At 58.6% G+C, this 18,522-nt stretch overlaps 1 protein-coding gene across 2 annotated transcripts in view; it reads right to left on the bottom strand.

The window, feature by feature from the left end:
- Positions 1 to 17,819, bottom strand: part of TNFRSF1B (TNF receptor superfamily member 1B) — a 32,680-nt gene extending 14,861 nt beyond the window's left edge. For both annotated transcript variants that reach the window (XM_080656606.1, XM_080656607.1), the window contains exon 1: positions 17,645 to 17,819. In XM_080656606.1, the coding sequence (XP_080512732.1) occupies positions 17,645 to 17,722 (78 nt within the window). In that variant the 5' untranslated portion in view covers positions 17,723 to 17,819. The remainder of the gene's footprint in view (positions 1 to 17,644) is intronic.
- Between the last annotated feature and the right edge of the window lie 703 nt (positions 17,820 to 18,522).

Raw genomic sequence — 18,522 nt, 5'->3', positions numbered from 1 at the left:
CTGGCCGGAGGGTGAGGCTGGCCCCACCACTACACAGGGCAGTGCCCCAAAGGCAGTGGCCTCCGTCAGAGATCCACAGTGCTCAGCACAATGTGGCCCTCTGCCTAGGATGCCTCCGTCTCCCTCCTTCCCACACCTGGGAATCGCCCCTTTGTCCTTCCCACCAACTCCTGCCTCCTTTGGAAAGCCCCCCCTGCCCCCCCCCCCCCCCCGCCACAGGCTGCTTCAGGTTCCTCCTCCTCTGGGCTCTCTCTGAACGCTGGATACAGCCCCTCCAAACAATCATCTCATTGTGCTGAAATGGGGTACCTACTTCTCCTCCCATCTTGCATGGGTGCATGTGCGCGTGCGTGCACACACACACCACACACATGCACGCCTGCAATACACAGGAGTGACGGCCTCACCGACTCTGGACCCTCAGCTGCCAGCACGCAGCCCCCGGCAGAGCTGGTGCTCAGCAGATGAGCATCTGTTGATGATAGAAACAACAGCGACCATTTCCCGAGCTCTGACAGGGTGCCAGGGTTGGTCTACGTGCTGCAGGTGCTCTAGGCCAGCCGTGGGCAAACTACGGCCCATGGGCCGGATCCGGCCCGTTCGGCTGTTCTATCCGGCCCGCGGAGCCGAAAGAGCGGAGGGTTCTCTTGCTCTCCCCTCCGCTCCTTTACTTTGAATTTATATTAGTTCACACAAACACTCCATCCATGCTTTTGTCCCGGCCCTCCGGTCCAGTTTAAGAACCCACTGTGGCCCTCGAGTCAAAAAGTTTGCCCACCCCTGCTCTAGGCAGACCCCCTAGGGCGCCCACCCCCAGCTGCCAGGGTGCTGCCTGAGAGTGACCCGGCCTCCAGGGCGACGGCTGCTGTGGTGGAGTTCATGCTCCCCTCCCCGCCCATCCTGCTGCAGCTGGGCCCTCGGCTGGCCTCTGCATTGAGAACGGAAACCCAGCTTCTTCCCTGCGCGGCCCGACAGGCAGTTCCAGACCCGTCCTGGCTCCTGGACACCCCCTCACCCCGGGGCCGGGGTTTCCAGCTGCCCCGCAATCTGCAGCTCCTCCCGCACCGCGTTCCTGCCTGAGCTGTCGCCTCCGCCTGGAACAGCCTCTTGTTTCCCCTGACAAATCCCCAGTCCCTTCTGACAGCAGCCTCTGCCTCAAGGCTTCCCTGCCCACACCCCACCCTGAAGAATCACTAGCACCCCGAGTCCTGACCTTCCTCCCTCAGGGTCCTGGCACACGGGCCTGTACCCACTAAACGGACGCCCTCTGAGGCTGCAGGCTGAGGGTGACGCTGCTACTGCCCAGAGCTCACTAATCCAAGCAGCCGGCTTCACTACAATGCCCTTTCCCGGAGGGGTCCGACCCTGCACCAGGACATGGAGCCCCGACGTGGGAGCACCCAGCACGCTGCCAGCTGAAGTCCTTTCCCCGCTCAGCCCAGGCCCAGGCCCTCACCCCTGGGAGTCAGCTCTGGTGAGGGCGGGAGAGGCGCAGGCGCTGCCAAGGGACGTGGGAACCATCCTGCACAACACGGAGTCTGAAAGGTAACTCCCATTCCCGTCTGGACTGTAAGCTCCCATGCCTGGCTGCACACGCATGCACATGCGCGCACACACACACTCCATCCCCATCCTTCCCTCCGCCTGGCCCTGGAGCAGGCTGCCAGGCACCTGAATGAGGGGAAAGCAAGGCCCCATATCAGGCTCCACACAGCTGGCGTGGGGCTCACTGCCAGTGTCCAAAGCCCCTGGCCTAATGCCGACTCCCACCCAACAAATAGAGTGTAAGCAGCTCAAGGGTGGGCCCAGGAAGCTGTCAAAAAAGAAACAGAAAACCTCCCAGGTGATTCTGACGCTCCACTGCCCAACACACCTGGTTAGCTGACACCTGCAGAGGCAGCAAGACGACCTGGGGGAGGGGCACACGGAGGAGATCCGGTGATCAAAGGCAGGGGAGCCCCGCCACCAGAGAGCATACCTCTGCAGCTCCCTTTGCACTGAAGCAGAGGGCCTGACTGTCCCCCATGGCCCCCCAACATGGCCTTCCCTGCAGGCTGTTGCTGTGCGGAGCTTCCCCCGGGGAAGCGGCTGTGCCCCCCTCAGAGCATGCCCTAGGCGGGCAGGGGCCATGCAAGGTGGCTGGCCCCAAGGATCTCATGGACCCTGCATCCTCATGAGCACCCAGGCAGTAACTAGGGGAGCCCCTCATTCCGGTGCGGCCAGAGAACCACAGGACCAAAGGGACTCCTGGCATGCAGCCCAGGGGAGCCTGGAGGAGGATTTCCTGTCAGGCCCAGAGAGCCTGATGGGAAAGGGCCTGCCTCGGTCAAGTTTGGGCTCCCTCTCCACCCACAGGCCAAGGGTTCCTGGGCAAAGGCAGGCAGCTGGACCCCTACGGCCCCCAGCCACTGCCCAGCAGCCTCCCATCAGGGTCCAGTCCTGTTTGAATCTTGCTCTGACTGCCCTTCCCCACACTTCCTCCTGCTGCTCTGTGTGAAGGGGGTGGGTCCTCTCTTGAGCAATTTCTAAGCCTGTTTATCCTCTTGGACAGAAAAAAAAAAAAAATCACAGCCCTGTCATGGCTAAACAATGAGGAACAGAAAGCCCCTGGCCGAGCAGGACAAAAGGTCACTCCCTGCACTGCAGGCCTCCAGAACAGAGGCGACACAGCCTCTGAGCCAGGTCACCGCGGGGGCCACACGGGCGGGGGCCCCTGGAGGTCCCCAGAACGTGGCGAGCAGCCGCTGGGAAACATGGGGCTATGAAAGCTTCCAGTTTCTTTGGCTGGTGTTGGGGAGGCTCTGAGCCATGCACCACCCACCCACAGGGCAGTGCTGACTGACATTTTAAAATGAGGAACGAAGTGGATAGCAGTTGATTCGCTCAGCATGTTTAGCAGAGCCAAGCTTTCAAAATACAGGGCCCAGGAGGAAGCTTGGAAATTATTGATGAGCGTTAACCACCATGTAACAGGTGGGCAATGGGTGCCCAGGGAGGGTGGGGGTTGGAGAAGAGAGACAGATGATGAGAGATAGATGGATAGGTAATAGATACATACATAGATACACAGATGGATTGGTTGACAGGGAATGATAGATGAAAGGATGACAGGTGAAAGGAGGGTAGGAAGGAAGGAGGAAAAGAAGGACGAAAGGAAGGACCATCTAACATCCAATTGGTGAGACAGGTCTGATTGTGCCCATTTCACAGATGAGGAAATGGAGATAGAAAGAAGCCAAGCCACCTCCTGCTCTCCCAAAGGCTCGGGGCCGTTCCAGGGCTGGTGGCAGGCTGATGGAGGATGTGCACCATGAGGCCATCAGGGCCCCCCTCACCCACCAAAGGCCTTAGGGCTGCCTCACATCAGGGTCCGTGGCCCCGTTTCCTCTGTTTAACATTGGCGTCTGTCCTCCTCAGGCGTGAGTCACCTGCACTGAGTGATGGCCCTTCAGGGAGGAAGGAAAACAATGGGATATTTCTTAAGCACCTCCCAATGTGCCAGGTAAGGTTGCAGGCACTATACAGAATCCCACTTCCGCCCCCAAAAGTCGGTGGGCGTGTGCCGATTTCACAGCTCAGGGAGGCCGAGGCCAGATCACTTGTCTGAGTTCATCCAGGAAGGAGGAGGAGGAGGTGGGACTGGGATGTGACTCTTGCCCGGTCCCAGTGGAGAAATCTTTGGTCCCCTCCTCAGGACAGCTGAAGGAAGCAGCTCTGGGATCCACCCTCCGCCTTCGTCCCTGAGTCACTGCAATGCCACCAGCCCCCGCCGTCTACTTCTGTGACAAGCAGACACTGGGGTGCTGGCTCCTCGCAGGGCCTATCCTTGGCTGGCAGCCCCGCAGCAGGAGCGGGGCACAGGTGCAAAGGTAGGAGTCTGATCCACAGCTGTGCCAAGTGCTAGAAAGATGCCCGGGAGCCAGGAAGGGGATGGAGGCCCAGAAGTGGGGGCGGGATTGAGGTGCAGCACTTAGGAACCTTAAAGACATTTCAGCGACTTCCCATTTAATAGTGGAGAAAGTCAGGGGTAAAGGTGGAAACATTCATTCATTCATATGTACTGAGCACCTGTTATTCTAGGTGCAGGGCAGACAGCATCGAACATGTCCACGTCCCTGCCCTGGGGAGCTGAGCTCTAGTGGGGAGACTGAGACACACACGGTAGAAATATGTGAGGTGGCAGTGGGAGCCCAGGAAAAAGGAAAAGCAAGGTGGGACCAGGAGCAACAGGGAGAAGGTGCTGGGTGCACTCGGCGCAGCCAGGAAGCTAGGGCAGCGGGGCCAGAGCAGGCGAGGGCGAGGGCGAGGGCGCTGGGAGACGAACACAGAGGCACGCAGCACCTCCTCCTGTTAGCTGGCTCCAAGCAGGCACCGTGCAGCGTCATTTACGTGCATCCCTGTCTCTCCGAGTCCTCGTCCCAGCACTGGGACATGGGTATTACCATTGTTTCCAAGTCACATGAGAAAGCTGAGCCTCGAAGAGGCTCCTCACCTCTGGCCTAATTTCTTCCCCAGCATCAAGCCGACACACCTGTGTGTCCCCCACCGCAGAAGACTGGATTTCAACCCCCAGGCCCACCCCAAAGACCTTCCCTCCCCTCCGCAGACACCCCCTCTACTGTGGGCACTAGCTGCCTCAGTGTTCTCATCTGTAAAATGGCAGCAGGAGCCTGGTTGGTGCTCTAAGCCCTCTCCAGCTTCAGCTTCTTAAAGATGGGTGTCAACAAGCTCAACCCCTCCCGAGACCACAGCCGTGCTGGGGGGGAGGGTGGCCCACCCACAGGAGAGGTGGAAAAACTGAATGAGCTGCGAGGTGGGGGCTGGGGTAGGAGGCCAGGCTGAAAGTGGGTGTGGCGTACAGCTTCCGTGCCCCAGCCTCTGCCCCTCCTCCCCTCTCCCAGGGTGAGGGCACCCTGAGCAGGTGGCCTGGGAGGAGAGAGCAGCGAAGGCTGCCCTCCCAGCTACACAAACACCTGGCATCGCAGGAGCAGCACTCGACTTAGGTCAGAGGATCTGGCACACGTGCTGGGGATGTGACTTGCTCCCTGAGCCTCAACACTGTTAACCCATGAAACGGTGCCAGACGCTCTGCCCTGCCTCCTCCTGGGGCTGCTGCAGCAGCAAAGGCAGGGGGTCCATCACCTTCTCCCAGACTCTCGGGGAATCCACGGGGGAGCTCGGAGGGTGTGCAGAGGCCCTGAGCTGTGCCCTGGGTCAGATGGAATATCAGAGCGGGGCTCCTTCTGCCTGGTGCCAGCTGAGAAGGGCGAGGCGAGGACAAGACCTGGGCAAGCTCCATTTTCGCAAGGTGCGATTTGGCCCAGGGGAACCTTGCAGAGGAAGGACAGTGTAGAGAAATTAACCTGTGACTCTTAAGAGTTACGGGGTCACCACAGGCTGGCCCCAGGCTGGTTCCCACAGAAGTCTAACGTCAGGAGGCTATTCGAGGCCAGTCCCTGACAGTGGAGTGGGGGCCTTGTTGGGGCAGAGGGAGGGGGACAGTCCCACAAGCCGGAGGTGCACTTCCTAGGGCAGTGGTCGGCAAACTCATTTGTCAACAGAGCCAAATATCAACAGTACGACGATTGAAATTTCTTTGGAGAGCCAAATTTTTTAAACTTAAACTTCTTCTAACACCACTTCTTCAAAATAGACTCGCCCAGGCCGTGGTATATTGTGGAAGAGCCACACTCAAGGGGCCAAAGAGCCTCATGTGGCTCGTGAGCCGCAGTTTGCCGACCATGGTCCTAGGGTACTGGCCTCAGGTTGTCTCAAAGGGACTTTATCAAGAGGAACTCTTGGAGGAATAATGGGACCCCAAAATAATGAGTCTGGGTGAGTGCCTGGGGTCCATTAAATGGCCAAAGGACACAGTGTCCAGGATCAGGGACAGCAATGTCGCTGAGAGTCCCTGAAGGAAAGTGAGCCTCAGAGGCCAAGCTGCAGCCAGACAAGACCTACCTGATGAGCCGGGCAAGACTTTTCCTGCCCGCTGCTCCCCCCGTTCCCGAACTCTCCCCACTCTCACCCCAGAGGATCAGAAGCCACTCCAGCTGCTGGGACTGGGCAAGGAGACTAGTTCAAGGTGGGCCCTGCACCAGGGCCCTTAGCCAGGGAGGGGCAGAGCGGGCGGCCACGCAGGTCTCCGGTCCCAGCGTCCGCATGAGCTCTCACTGGGCAATTGGGCAACCCTGCACCAGCTCACTGACTTCCTCTCTGACCAAGACCCTGCGTGTACCCCACGGTGGGGGCCCTCGGTCCCTTCCCCTATTTATAAATAGACAGAGAGAGAGAGGAAGACAGAGGACAGGCCTGGGGAAGGAAGAAGAGGCCGCCACCAAGACGGTGTCATCTAGAAGCGCTAAGCTACCGGGCCTCTGCTTTTCCTGCCACCATTACCGCAGCACCTTTGGGTCTTCAGCTTGTTAACTGTCTGGAGCAGGTGTCCTCAAACTACGGCCCGCGGGCCACATGCGGCCCGCCGAGGACATTTATCCGGCCCGCCGGGTGCCGCTGCCTGTCCTGCTTAGCAGCCGACTTGTCCCGGGCCTGCAGTGCGCATAGGAATTTGTTCATAGTTTTTTTTTTAAACTATAGTCCGGCCCTCCAACAGTTTGAGGGACAGTGAACTGGCCCCGTTTAAAAAGTTTGAGGACCCCTGGTCTAAAGCCTCCCCTTAGATGGCAGCACCCTTGGGAAGGGGTCATGCTCTGGGCCTCCCTGGAGCTCCCCGGGCAGGGGTCCAGCTAAGAGAGGACCGGGATGAGGCAGGAAGGAGGCACAGGGAGAAGCTTCAGGCTTAGGGGAATAGCGCGTCTCTCAGGTTTAGTCTTTTCACAGAGCCGGAAAGACTCACGGAGACTGTTCAGACCCAGGAGAAGCGCCTACTGTGCGCAGACACGGTGCCGGGCACGCTCACATGCATTCTCTCATGGTACCCCTCCTCCAAGTCCACGAGCTTAGTGTACCCCACTCTAGAGATGTGGAGATGGGTCCGGAGATTCGACACCAACACCACGACAGAGGCCACATGGCCAGCAAGCGGCAAACAGGAGCGGGTCACAGCTACACCTGCCTCAGACCATTTTTTCTCTGTGATCGTTTCTTACTGTTAATCCTCCCCTGAGGATATTTTCCAATGATTCTTAGGGAGAGTGGACAGGAGAGGAAAAGACAGAGAGAAACATCGATGTGAGAGAAACACATCGATTGGCTGCCTCTTGCATGAGCCCTGACTAGGGCCCAGGTCAGGGAGGAGCCTGCAACCTGGGATGCTTTGGTCCACAGGCCAACGCTCTACCCACTGGGCCAAACCAGCTAGGACTCTTGGTGATAATTTTACAGACAAAGGCCCAGGGATGGGGAGTGGCTCCTCTGAGAACCCACAGTGAGCAGGGTGTGGGCAGGTCCCCACTCTCCCAGGCTAAAGGGTCTCTAGGGCCCCAGAGGCAGACCGTGAAGCTGTGGGAGGGACACAGGTGTCTGCCCAGTGCCCCAGGGCCCCCCACACAGGTGGCAACTGTCTTCGAGCAATACAGAAACCACTTCCTTTGCATGGCAGGTCCCTGGGGCCCCCGGGTGTGGCGAGAAGCAGCAGAGCCGGTTGGGCCTCCATCTTAGGGGGTTTGCGGGAGCCCCATGGACTGTGAGTGCAGCCACATCGGGCCAGGCTGACACAGAGACGACGCCAGGGCCAGGCTACGGAGGCTCCTCTGCCGTCACGGAGAGGAACAGCATCTGCGTCAGGAAGGACAACCACATCACAGGGGGTGGCTCGGGGTGACACATCCCACTGCCACCCTGCCGCCTGTGATGTCCCTTCAGAAGTGAGCTGGGGGCAGACAGGAAGCCCGGGCTGGTATCTGGTTCCAGGGCGTGGTGCCTGCCACCAAGGAACCCTCAGTCTAGTTGCAGAGAACACCCCAACCCTTTCCATCCCCCCCTCCCGCCCCCGCACCAAGGCCTGTCAATATCGCTTCCTCAGTCTCCCCATGGCTCCCCCTCCTCCCTCGGCATCTCTTGCCGGCTCAGCCTCCTCACTCTTGGTCCCAGCCTTTCCCAATGGACCCGAAGCCGCCTTCCTACACCCAAGTCGGCCCTGATTAAAAACTCCCAGCAGTCCCACTGCCCTCAGGCCAAGCTCACGGTCCTGAATGCCCCGCCCAGCCAGCATCTCCCATCGCTCCCTCACTCTCCTCCACGCAGGTACTCCCCCTGCTCCCCGCTTTGCAGGGCTAACTCCAGCTCCTTTCAAAAGTCCTCTCCACCATCATCTCAAGGAAACCTTCTCCGAACCCCAAGATGGGCTCCGAGGTTCCTCCTCGGGGCTCCAGCGACAGCCTGGGTGTCTCGCTATACAGTCCAGACCACTTTTTGGTTGACTATTTCCCTGCGTCTCCCCCGCAGGGCAGGGACCACAACCCCCTCTGCACGCGCTAGTAGTGTGACTTCTACGCCAGACACCCAGGTTGTGACCCCAGTTCTGTCATTCACCAGCCTCGGTTTTGTCGTCTATAAAAGGGGGACAAAAACAGTGCCCACCACAGAGGGCTGTTATGATTCACTGAGTCAACTTATGTAAAGCGCTCGGCACGGTGCTGGCTGGCAGGACGAGGTGATCGGTGCTCACAAGGTTTTTCTTACTCATCACCACGCCCAGCCCAGGGCACAGCCATGGCAGGTGCCTATAACATGTGGAAGGATTGAATAGAAGAGCTTTCGTTTCCATTAGTTGAATGAGTTGGGCTCACATGAGAACTGGGCAGGAAATGGGCTATAAAAAGAGGGGGAGGTGTCCCAGTGCGGGGAGACGGAGTGGCACCTTTCAGAGGCCACCGTGACCACCGTTACGTCTGGGTGGCGGTTTAAGAACGGAACTCTGGAGCCCGACCACCTTGGGTGGCCTCCGTGCCTCACGACCTCTCGCACAACATGGGGACAGTGATGGTCCCTCCCACCCCATCCAGGCGGCTGTGAAGGCCACTGGGTGCATGCAGTGCACTAGACCCTTGCCTGGCACCCACAAAGCACCCAGATGTCAGTCCTAGCCCTCAGTTCACTGCACTCTCCCAGCGTCTCCCAGCCTCCGTGGGCCATGACAGAGGGACACTTTTATCCCCATCTTACCACTGTGGGAACCAAAGCTCAGACAGGCACCAGGTGCTATGACGGTTATCAGATGCCCAGGGATCCTGCTCCTCTGCCCCCCCGAGGGTGGGGGAGGGGAAGGGTGCATCACAGCTGACTCCAAAGATGAGCAGGCTAGCCCTGCCCAGCCATGCGCAGCCAGCAGTGGCCGGGTGACCGAGGCCGGGCTCCCCTAGGGCTAGCCCCAGGAGCTCCAGGAACAAGGAAGGCTGACACTGGTCAGAATCAGGGCGCCTGGCCTGGGCTGAGGCAGGGCGGAGGCCAGAAGGGCCTCATGTTGCAGGATGGGTGGAGAGGGGCACGTCCTCTACCTCCCGGGTGCCTCTGCTCCCTCCGAGGTCTTTGGTCCAGTCGAAAGGCCTCCTCCTCCCTGAAGCCTTCCGTCCTTCCTTCCTATTCTGCTGCTACTCCCTCAGTCCAGAGCTTTTGCCTATACGATTGCAATCGTCTGTCCTTGCCCCTGAGGACAGAGTGATCTTCCTAATATATTCTCTGTTCTGGTCTCTCCCTTGCTCAAAAACTATCGGTGGCTCCCCACGGCCTCAGCTCCTGAAAAGTGGTGAGTGTGGGAGCCAAAAGCATGGACTCCGGAGTAAAAATGTCTGACTCCGCATCCAGACGCACCCCTCCTTACTGGCGGGCAGCATCGGAGTTGTGTCTGTTTTTTTTTAAATAAAAGAGGTTAATACACCTCCACCTTTTCATCTGTTGAATGGAACTGAGAACAGCGCACACCTCACTGTAGTGAGGACCAATGAGGTAACACATGTAGTGTTTAGTTAAGTCTCCAAACGTCAGAGTTGGTACAATTTTTTAAGTATAATTGATATTACTACTTCTACACACTGGCCCCAAGCAGCTTATAGCCTCCTGTGCCGTCATTGCCCCTGACTAGCCTTTCGCTCCAAGTAGGACGGTTTAGCTCTTGTCCCCTGCCGTTTCTGCCTCTGTCTTCCTCCTGGTACCCACTCAGCTTTTAGAACGACCCCCGTGTGGTCACTGTGGGAAGAGGGCCTGAAGGGGGACAGGCTGGGGGAGGAGAGTCAAAAAGGTGACAAGAGCCCGGCCAGTGTGACTCAGTGGTTGCACATCAACCTATGAACCAGGAGGTCACGGTTTGATTCCCAGTCAGGGCACATGCCCCAGTTTCAGGCTCGATCCCCAGTAGGGGGCGTGCAAGAGGCAGCCAATCTGATTCTCTCTCATCATGGATGTTTCTCTCTCTCTCTCTCTCTCTCTCTTTCTCTTTCTCTCTCTCTCTCTCTCCCTTCCTCTCTGAAATCAATTATATATATCGCTGTGACCAAGGGGCCAGGCCAGGAAGAGAGTGAAGCCATGGGGTACGGAGAGGGATGGGTGGGAGGACACGGGGGGATGATGCCATGAGGTGGGGCAGGGTGGGGGGGCTCAATATTGCTGGGAAGATAGGACAGGAAGGAGCAGAGTTGGGGGCTTGTGGATCCAGAGGACCAGGAGACTGGAGCCACAGGCGACAGGCTCACCAGCAACAAGCTGGCCTGGAGCCTCTGTGAGTGGCAGACGGAAGCCAGGCTGTGGGCCAGCAGGAGGAAGGACAGGCAAGGGTGCCCAGGATTCTGGCAGGAGTCCCCCTAACTAAGGCAAGTGCTGGGAGCCCTTCCCTGGAGACTCACTGTCAGGTCCAGGCCTGGCTTTCTGGGCGGGGTCCTGGGGAGGCCAGAACTGCACACCACCCGCCCCCCCCCTAGCCACCAGCGCCCCTCACCACCTGCCCCGGTGAAACATTTGGGGTCAGAGGCCTCTAAAGTGAGGAGGATGAGGTCCTTGCTGGTCCGTTTCCAGCTGGGGCAGCTGAGGCTCAGAGATAAAGAAAGTGGCCAAGTCCTCCCGAGCCAGAGGCCGAGCCAGGCTGGGGCCTGGGACCCCAGACTCCCAGCCCTCGGGCATCTCTCCCGCCCGGCATTTGAGAAGGCCGCCCACGATGACCAGGAAGATGCCCTGCCCGCCTGCCCCCAAACCCTTCCCGCTCGTGCTCACCCGCAGGCCCACTCAATTCCCTGAACCCGTGGCCACATCTGCCACACTCACTGCAGGCCAGGCTCAGACTGAGACAGACGGGTGGGCCACTGTCTGGATGGCAAAGCCAAACAAACAAAACCCCCTGGGGATTTCTGCCCCAACCCTGGTCGGAGCGGCCGGGTCAGCCCAGGACCCGGCTCCGAAGCAGGGACAGAGCAAGGGGTCGGCAGACCTCCTGAGAGGGATTCGCACTGCAATTCTCCACGTGCCCACTGTGTCTGCTGCCAACAGTCAGGGGGCAGCTGGCCTGCCTGGGGCCTGGGAAGCAGCTCTGAGACCTCCCCCCTGACACTTGGTGTGAACGAGCTGGAGCTACTAACGGGCCTTCTTGTTTCAGCAATGGATCAACAGTCTAGTGATCACACAGGTGACACCTGAGATGGAGCCAGCTCGTCCCCTTCTCCTCTGCAGAGAGGTAGAGCTGTGTGGGTCACAGGCAACAGGAAACAGGGCAGGGACGAGAGGGTAGAAGGACGTTGGGGCCTCCTGAACAACTGCCCCCTTCTGTATACCCACCCCCCCACCAGCATCGCTCACCCTCAGGGCAGAGGGAAAGCTAGTCTTCAGACCCATCAGTACACAGACACTTCCTCCTCCTGGGCACGTACCCGCAAACCACAGTGATGTCACCACCACCTGTGACCTCACCACGCACCTCATGGAAAATGACTGTGGGCCCAGAGAGATGAGCCCTGAGCTGCAGAGCAGCCCTGCAGTCCACAGCGTGGCAGACGGGGACAAATGCCCAGAGCCCGGGTGGTGAGGGAGGCCTGCAGGACTCGGGCGGGGGAGGGAGGCCTGTGTGCCCATCCCAGTGACAAAGCGCCTCTTTGAGGAAACTGGCCCCCTGCTACTCAAGGCTTCCCTGAACCTGTGGGCTCCACACAGCAGGCCCCACAGTGGGTGCCCACAGCATGGACTTGCCCACAGCGCCTCCCCGGGTTACAGATAAACAGAACCTTTAGGCTCTAGGAAGTTAGAGATGGAAGAGACGGGTTTTGTTTTTTAAATCCTCACCCGAGGACATTTTCCCATTGATTTTTAGAGAGAGTGGAAGAGAGAGGGAAAAACAGAGAGAAACATCGAAACATGATGGGAGATAAGCCCATCAATTCGTTGCCTCCGGCATGAGCCCCAACCAGGGTCCAGGCCGGAAAGGAGCCTGCAACCAAGGTACATGCCCTTGACTGGAATTTAACCCAGGACCCTTCAGTCCACAGGCTGACGCTCTATCCACTGAGCCAAACCGGCCAGGGCGAAATGGAAGAGACTATTTAGAGACAGCAGCCTGGAGTCAGCCATGCCCACCCTGCAGGTGGGAAAGCTGAGGCCTCCTGCAGCCCCTTCACACAGGGGTCACCCTGCTCCTCCTCAAATCACACCCAGGACCTGTCACTCACGGAAAGGAGTGGGGAAGGGCGGGATAGTGATTTCCTGACCCGACAGCCTTTGCCACATTCCCCGGGGCCTACAGCCAGGCCGCTGGGCAGGGGGTGTGAGAGGCCCAGCAAGGGGGCATCTGGGAAGGAAGCACAGCCAGGCAGGAGCGAGACTGACCTCAGGATGCTGGGCAGGAGCTCTGGGCAACTGGCGGTCTGTCACCCCCACCTCATGGCTCTGTGGCTCAGACAGAGAACCGGATTCCACAGTGGCCCCGCTCAGCCTGGCAGTGCCCCAGGACCAGAGGCAGGTCAGACCTGCAAAGCCACCGATGCTCAAATAGCTGCCCACAGGCTTTGCCACCCATAAAGTACTTTTAATCCTGACAACCAGCCAGTGAGGTGGGGATCATTCCCATTTTACTGATGGGAACAGAGGCTCCCAGACATGCCAAGGACACCCAGTCTGTAAACAGCAAAGTAAGGATCTGTGCTGAGGTCTGTCTGATTCTGAGGTTGGGCCCTTTCCCTAAGTCATTAATACTGCTTCCCCGTGGCCGGCAGAGTGGCCAGAACCGGGAGCCACAGCATCTCCACTATCTCCCTATCCTAAGCACCCCCTCCCTACCCTGAGCTCCAGCTTCCCTCCCTGCCACCTTCTGGACAGGTCACGTACCTTCTAGGACCCCGAGTCACAGCCAGTGAGCGGCCCCATTGTGAGCCAGGGCGAGCCCTTTAAGGAGAGCACCCCTAGCCTCTGCAGACTCAATGGAGAAGAGAGACGAGCCTAGAAACAGTCCAGAGCGAGGCAGACAGACTGGAAGCCAGTCCTATCACCACAGGCTTTTCAAACTCTTCTGTCTCATCCACAAAACGGGGTCACTATACAGGTCAGGTGAACATTTTGGGGCATTTATTCCACACTTTCTGCGTACCTACTGCACACCAGGCACTGCTCTAGGCCAGGGCTTCCCCAGAGGACATCTAGCAACATCTGGAGCCATTTCTAATGATCAAAACAGAAGGGGCAGTGCTACTGGCACCTGGTGGGCAGAGGCCAGGAATGCTGCTGAATATCCTTTGACGTGCAGGACAGCCCATGCCACCACCACCCAAATGTCCAGAGCGCTGGGATGAGAAACCTGCTCTATATTGGTGGGCACGTCCTTGCCCTCGCCGTGCGTGCATTCTACTTGGAAGACCCCAAAAAAAGTGAAAAAATAGGAGAGGTCATGAGTGTTATTTAGGAAAACAAGGCAGGGCAGGGAGTGAGAGCACCCCATGGGAGCTTTTACAGGCAGGATGGTCGGACAAGGCCTCTCTGAGGATTCATTCATTGGAGAAGAGGAAGTGAGGGAAGGACACCAGGAGATATCAGCAGGAGGAACAGTCAAGGCAAAGGGAACAGCAAGTGCAAAGGCCCAGAGGCAGGCATGGGTGGGGCCTGTTTGAGGAACAGAAAAAAGCCAGTGAGACACAAAACTGAGAACTAAGTTGATGTGCTGAGTTGAACCTAACACACGCGCGCACACACAGCACAGTTGGCATCGAACTCCTCCTCCCCTCCCTCCCACCCCACAACCTGCCCGGCTACTCGCCCACGAAGCATTGGATGGTCAGGGCCATAAAATGTCTCCGGCCCTGCGAGGGACAGGATGAGTGAGGGCCACCAGAACGCTGGCAGGTTCTCAGCCTTATCTGCTCCAGGGCCTTCCATACCCACCTGGCCCTGAAAGGAAGACAAGGTGGGCAGGACTTTCCACGTCCATGGGAAAGCAGAGGCTCAGTACCTTGGCCTGGGCGCCACGGGCAGTGAGGGGCAGAGCCTAGGTCGGTGACCACTGACAGTGTGGCTCCTGGAAGGCTGCAGCTGGGTCGTGGTCATCTTGGTCCCTAGAGCCCAGTACTGGGCTGAGCGTGGAGCAGGTGTCTGTGACTGTTGGGGGGATGAATGGATGAATGGCACAGCATCAAGGTGCCAGCCACCTGGCCACTGCCCTCTGAAGCAATGATGCCTGGGCCACATCCTCACGCAGCACGCAGGTGCCCTTCGAGGCTGTCAGGGAGGGGGCAAAGGGACATCCTGGGACAGCACACACCTGGAACAACATGCCAATGGCCAACATCCCCAGGCCAGCCTGGAAGCCCCAGCCTCTTCCATAACCTGAGCGGGGTACTGAGGAGGCAAACAGCAGCCCCTCCACCCCAAGATGTCCAGGGGTAGGTAGGTCAGACCCAGCAGGTAGGGATCCCCTCAGCTCCTCCCCAACAATAACAAAAAGCCAGACAGCTGGGGCCCTGCCCACCCCCATTACAGGGCACCAAGCACTCACCTATCCTCCCAACTTTACTGGCATTTATTTGTCCAATGAATGAAGGAATGTCCAATCCATTCCATCCCAGCCAACAAATACAGCTTTTAAAGGAGGCAAACGCCCTGATGACACAGCGAGTCTGCTGTCCCTGCAGCCAGCTCAGGTCACCTTGGGCTCTTTCTGTGACTCAGTCTAGTTACAGCCAACATTACACAGGATCCACTGTGTGCGACGGACCCGGCTGAGCGCAGGGACAGAGATACGGGCACGGGGAGGCTATAGTGCAAAGAGCTCTGGAATCAGGCAGACCTGCAGTCATATCCCTGCCATCCCCCTCGCCCCCAGCTCTGCAATCCTGGGAAACGCCATCACCTCTCGGGCCAGTTTCTATGTCTCTAAATGGGAACAGCAGCATCCACCTTTTAGGAGTTGCTGTAAGGAAAATTCCAGGGGGATTCTGTGGTAAATTCCTGGCACAGTACCAGGCTCTCAGGAGATGTTCAAAAAACTGGAGCGATGGTGCTGGTGATAATGAGGAGGAGGGCCCCTCAGTCCCTGCCCTCAAGGAACTTTCTATCTATTGAGGCGGATAAAAACTTGATTAAAAACGTGGCTCAGTGGTTGAGCCACCACCTATGAACCAGGAGGTCACGGTTCAATTCCCAGCCAGGCCATATTCCTGGGTTGCGGGCTTGACCCCCAGGGTGGGCCTGCAGGAGGCAGCCAATCAATGATTCTCTCTCATCATTGATGTTTCTCTCTCTCGCCCTCTCCCTTCCTCTCTGAAATCAATAAAAATAAAAATTTATTTTTTTTTAAAGCACAATGTAGCCTGTCCTCGAGAGGGATAAGGGCTTCCAGAGTAAAAGGGAAAAGGATCAGATCCAGCTGGAAGAATGAAGAATTCAGGGGGTGGCATTTGCAAAGGCCCTGAGGACAGGGCAAGGGGTGCACCATGAACAGCACGGGGTACACGTGTTTCACAGGGTGTAAAAGTACAGTTGCAGAGAGGGGGCAGCAAGAACCTAGATACCTCTGGCCTGGGACACGAGGGTCGGGGGGGGGGGTGTTTCTGCCTTGGCCACTGGGGGCCACAAGAGGCTTCTCAGGCAGGGAGAGAGATGCTCCAACTTGAGGAGGGGCTCCCCGCGATGCCACCAAGGAGGGTCCATGGGAGGGGGCGCAGGGCCAAGAGATCAGCTGGGAGGCTGTGGAGACAGTACCACAAGGAGGGAACCTGAGATGACCCCAGAGCCGGTCAAGAGGGGAGGGAAGTGAGAGATGCAAGAGAAACCCCTCAACTCCAGGACTCGGGCCTGGTGTCCCGTAGACCACAGAGACCTGTGCCTCCACCCCAGGGGCTCACATGCACGGGAGCAGGGTGACACCTCTCGAGCCACTGAGGTCAGGCTGAGGACCACAGCCGTCAGCACCCACGCTCAGCTCTCAGGGCTGGGACTCTCCACCCAGGACCACCTCTGTTTCCAGGACAACCTCTGGGGCAGTCCCCCACAAACCACCGTGTGAAAGGCGATTCTGGTCGGACAGCCCCTCCTCTGCCTTCAAGAACTGGACTCTAAAATTTCAGCCTTAGCCAGTGAGTCACCACACATGGCCACATGAGCTAATGCCACCTCCCCCACCTTCCTTCCTGGTCAAGATGTCCAAGATGGCTCCAGTACATGTCCAAAGTACATGTCCATCAGGGAAGGATCATGAGGAGGGAGGAAGGCCCACCCCCTCCCCAGCCATGGGGGGAAAGGAAGAGATGACCCTTTGGAGGAAGAATGCCCCCCACGCCCTTCCATGAAATACAAGGAGCTCTCTGAGCCTCAGTTTTCCTTCTCTGTAAAATGGGGTCCCTCTATTGTACCAGAGCATGGAGGCAGCCACAAAAGCAGAGGACAAGCCATTCCACTACCTTGCTGGTTGGTGGGTGCAGTTAGAATAACAGCTCTGGGCTTTCTGCTCTCCCCATTTTCCTGGAGCCCCTAGAGACCACGTCCGCCTTGAAAACACCCACAAGTCCTCCCTCTCCTCCTTGGTCCCCAGAGCGCGAGCACAGGACAGGCCCCGAGGGGAGGTGGGCCCAGGGGAAACTGAGGACACTATCTCCTCCTCATTACCCCGCAGCCCCCAGAGACGAGACTCTCAAGTGGCTGCTGGACACAGCAGGTGGCTCCTGGGAAGGGGTCTGGGCATGGAAATCAGCCCACGGCTCCACTGCCCTTATTAGGCGCCTACTGTACACCTGGCCCTATCCTTTCAGACACGCAGCCCTGGTATTTCTAAGAAAGAGGAAAGCCGTAACCCAGAGGAAGGGGAAGTCATCTGAAAAGGGTGCCCGGCATCGCAGGAGGAGCAGCACCCCAGTACAGACCACCTCCTTCCCCCACGGGAAGGAAAGCTTGGTCTCGGCAGTCCGGGGTAACCAAGTTGGGATCTCCAAACGCCCTGGCCGATACTGGCGGAGGGACCTGACTGCGCCCCCGACCCCGGGGGCCAGAGTTCGGTGCCCCCCACACCCCCTCCTCGGTGCCAAACCGAGGTCGTCAGCGGGTCCCCAGCGGGTCTCCAGCGGCGCGCAGTGTCTGACCCGGTGGGGCGCGCGGCTTCTCGGTCGCCCCGAGCCCCGCACCCCAGTCTCGGCGCCCCGGGAGCTCGTGGCCGGCGCTTTCCGGGGTGGCGCCAGCCCGGGTGGGCGTGAGGGGCAGGCGCACTCCGTGGCCCGCGCGAGGCACCCACCTGGGTGGGCACGGCGTGGCCCGCGGCCCAGAGCTGCAGTCCGAAGGCCAGCACGGCCCAGAGGGCGGCGGGAGCCATGGGACGCGTGGCGGCGGCCGAGTGGCAGGGTCCGGCCGGCGTTGGCCCAGGCTCCCTCGCGGCTCCCTCCGCTCCGCTCCGCTGCGCTGCCGCGCCTCTCACTGAAAGCGAAAGACCACGCGCCCGGCTAGAGGCGTGGGGGCGGGGCCAGAGAGCCGGGGGCGGGGTTAGGGAAATAGAGGGCGGGGCGCTTCCCTCCAGCTGCTCCTCCTTCCTCCCACGCTCCCCTCCTCCGCCCCGGCCTGCTGCCCTGCAGGCACCCCCACCGGGACCCTCACTCTCGCAGAGCCGAACCTGGCCCTCTCTGCCAATTCGGCGCTTCATCCAAACCTCCAGCATCAGCCACTCCCAGCCCTCGGGGACCCCTCACCCTCCCTCTAATGCCCCCTCCCCGGACACCCCCCTCTCAGTGTGGGCCCACATTGGGGACAAGATCCCACCAGGTTTGTGGTTGCCCTGGGGCTGTGCCTCTCGCTTAACCTGCCCTATGACCACCTACCCTTCCCTCCCGCACAAGCCCCCACTCCTGTCGAGGTGTGGCCCTAATTTGGAAAAAAAACTCCAAATTAATAATTTGGGAGACCAGTGCTGTTCTCAATCATTCACTCACTGGGACTCTGGGACCAGGCTACCTGGGTCTGAATCTCTGCATTAACTTCACAGAGTTATTATGATGATGAAAAGATACATAACACATATATAGTATGGATTCTATATGTATCTATACTTGCAAAGTATATATGTAACTTAATACGCTCTGTACACCTATTAGCTGTTATTGCTATTATTCATTTGTTCTT

This window comes from Plecotus auritus, assembly GCF_963455305.1.
Source record: "Plecotus auritus genome assembly, chromosome: 2".
Taxonomy (NCBI): Eukaryota; Metazoa; Chordata; class Mammalia; order Chiroptera; family Vespertilionidae; genus Plecotus; species Plecotus auritus.
The sequence above is the reverse complement of the archived record's forward strand: the minus strand, read 5'-3'. Positions and strand labels throughout refer to the sequence as shown.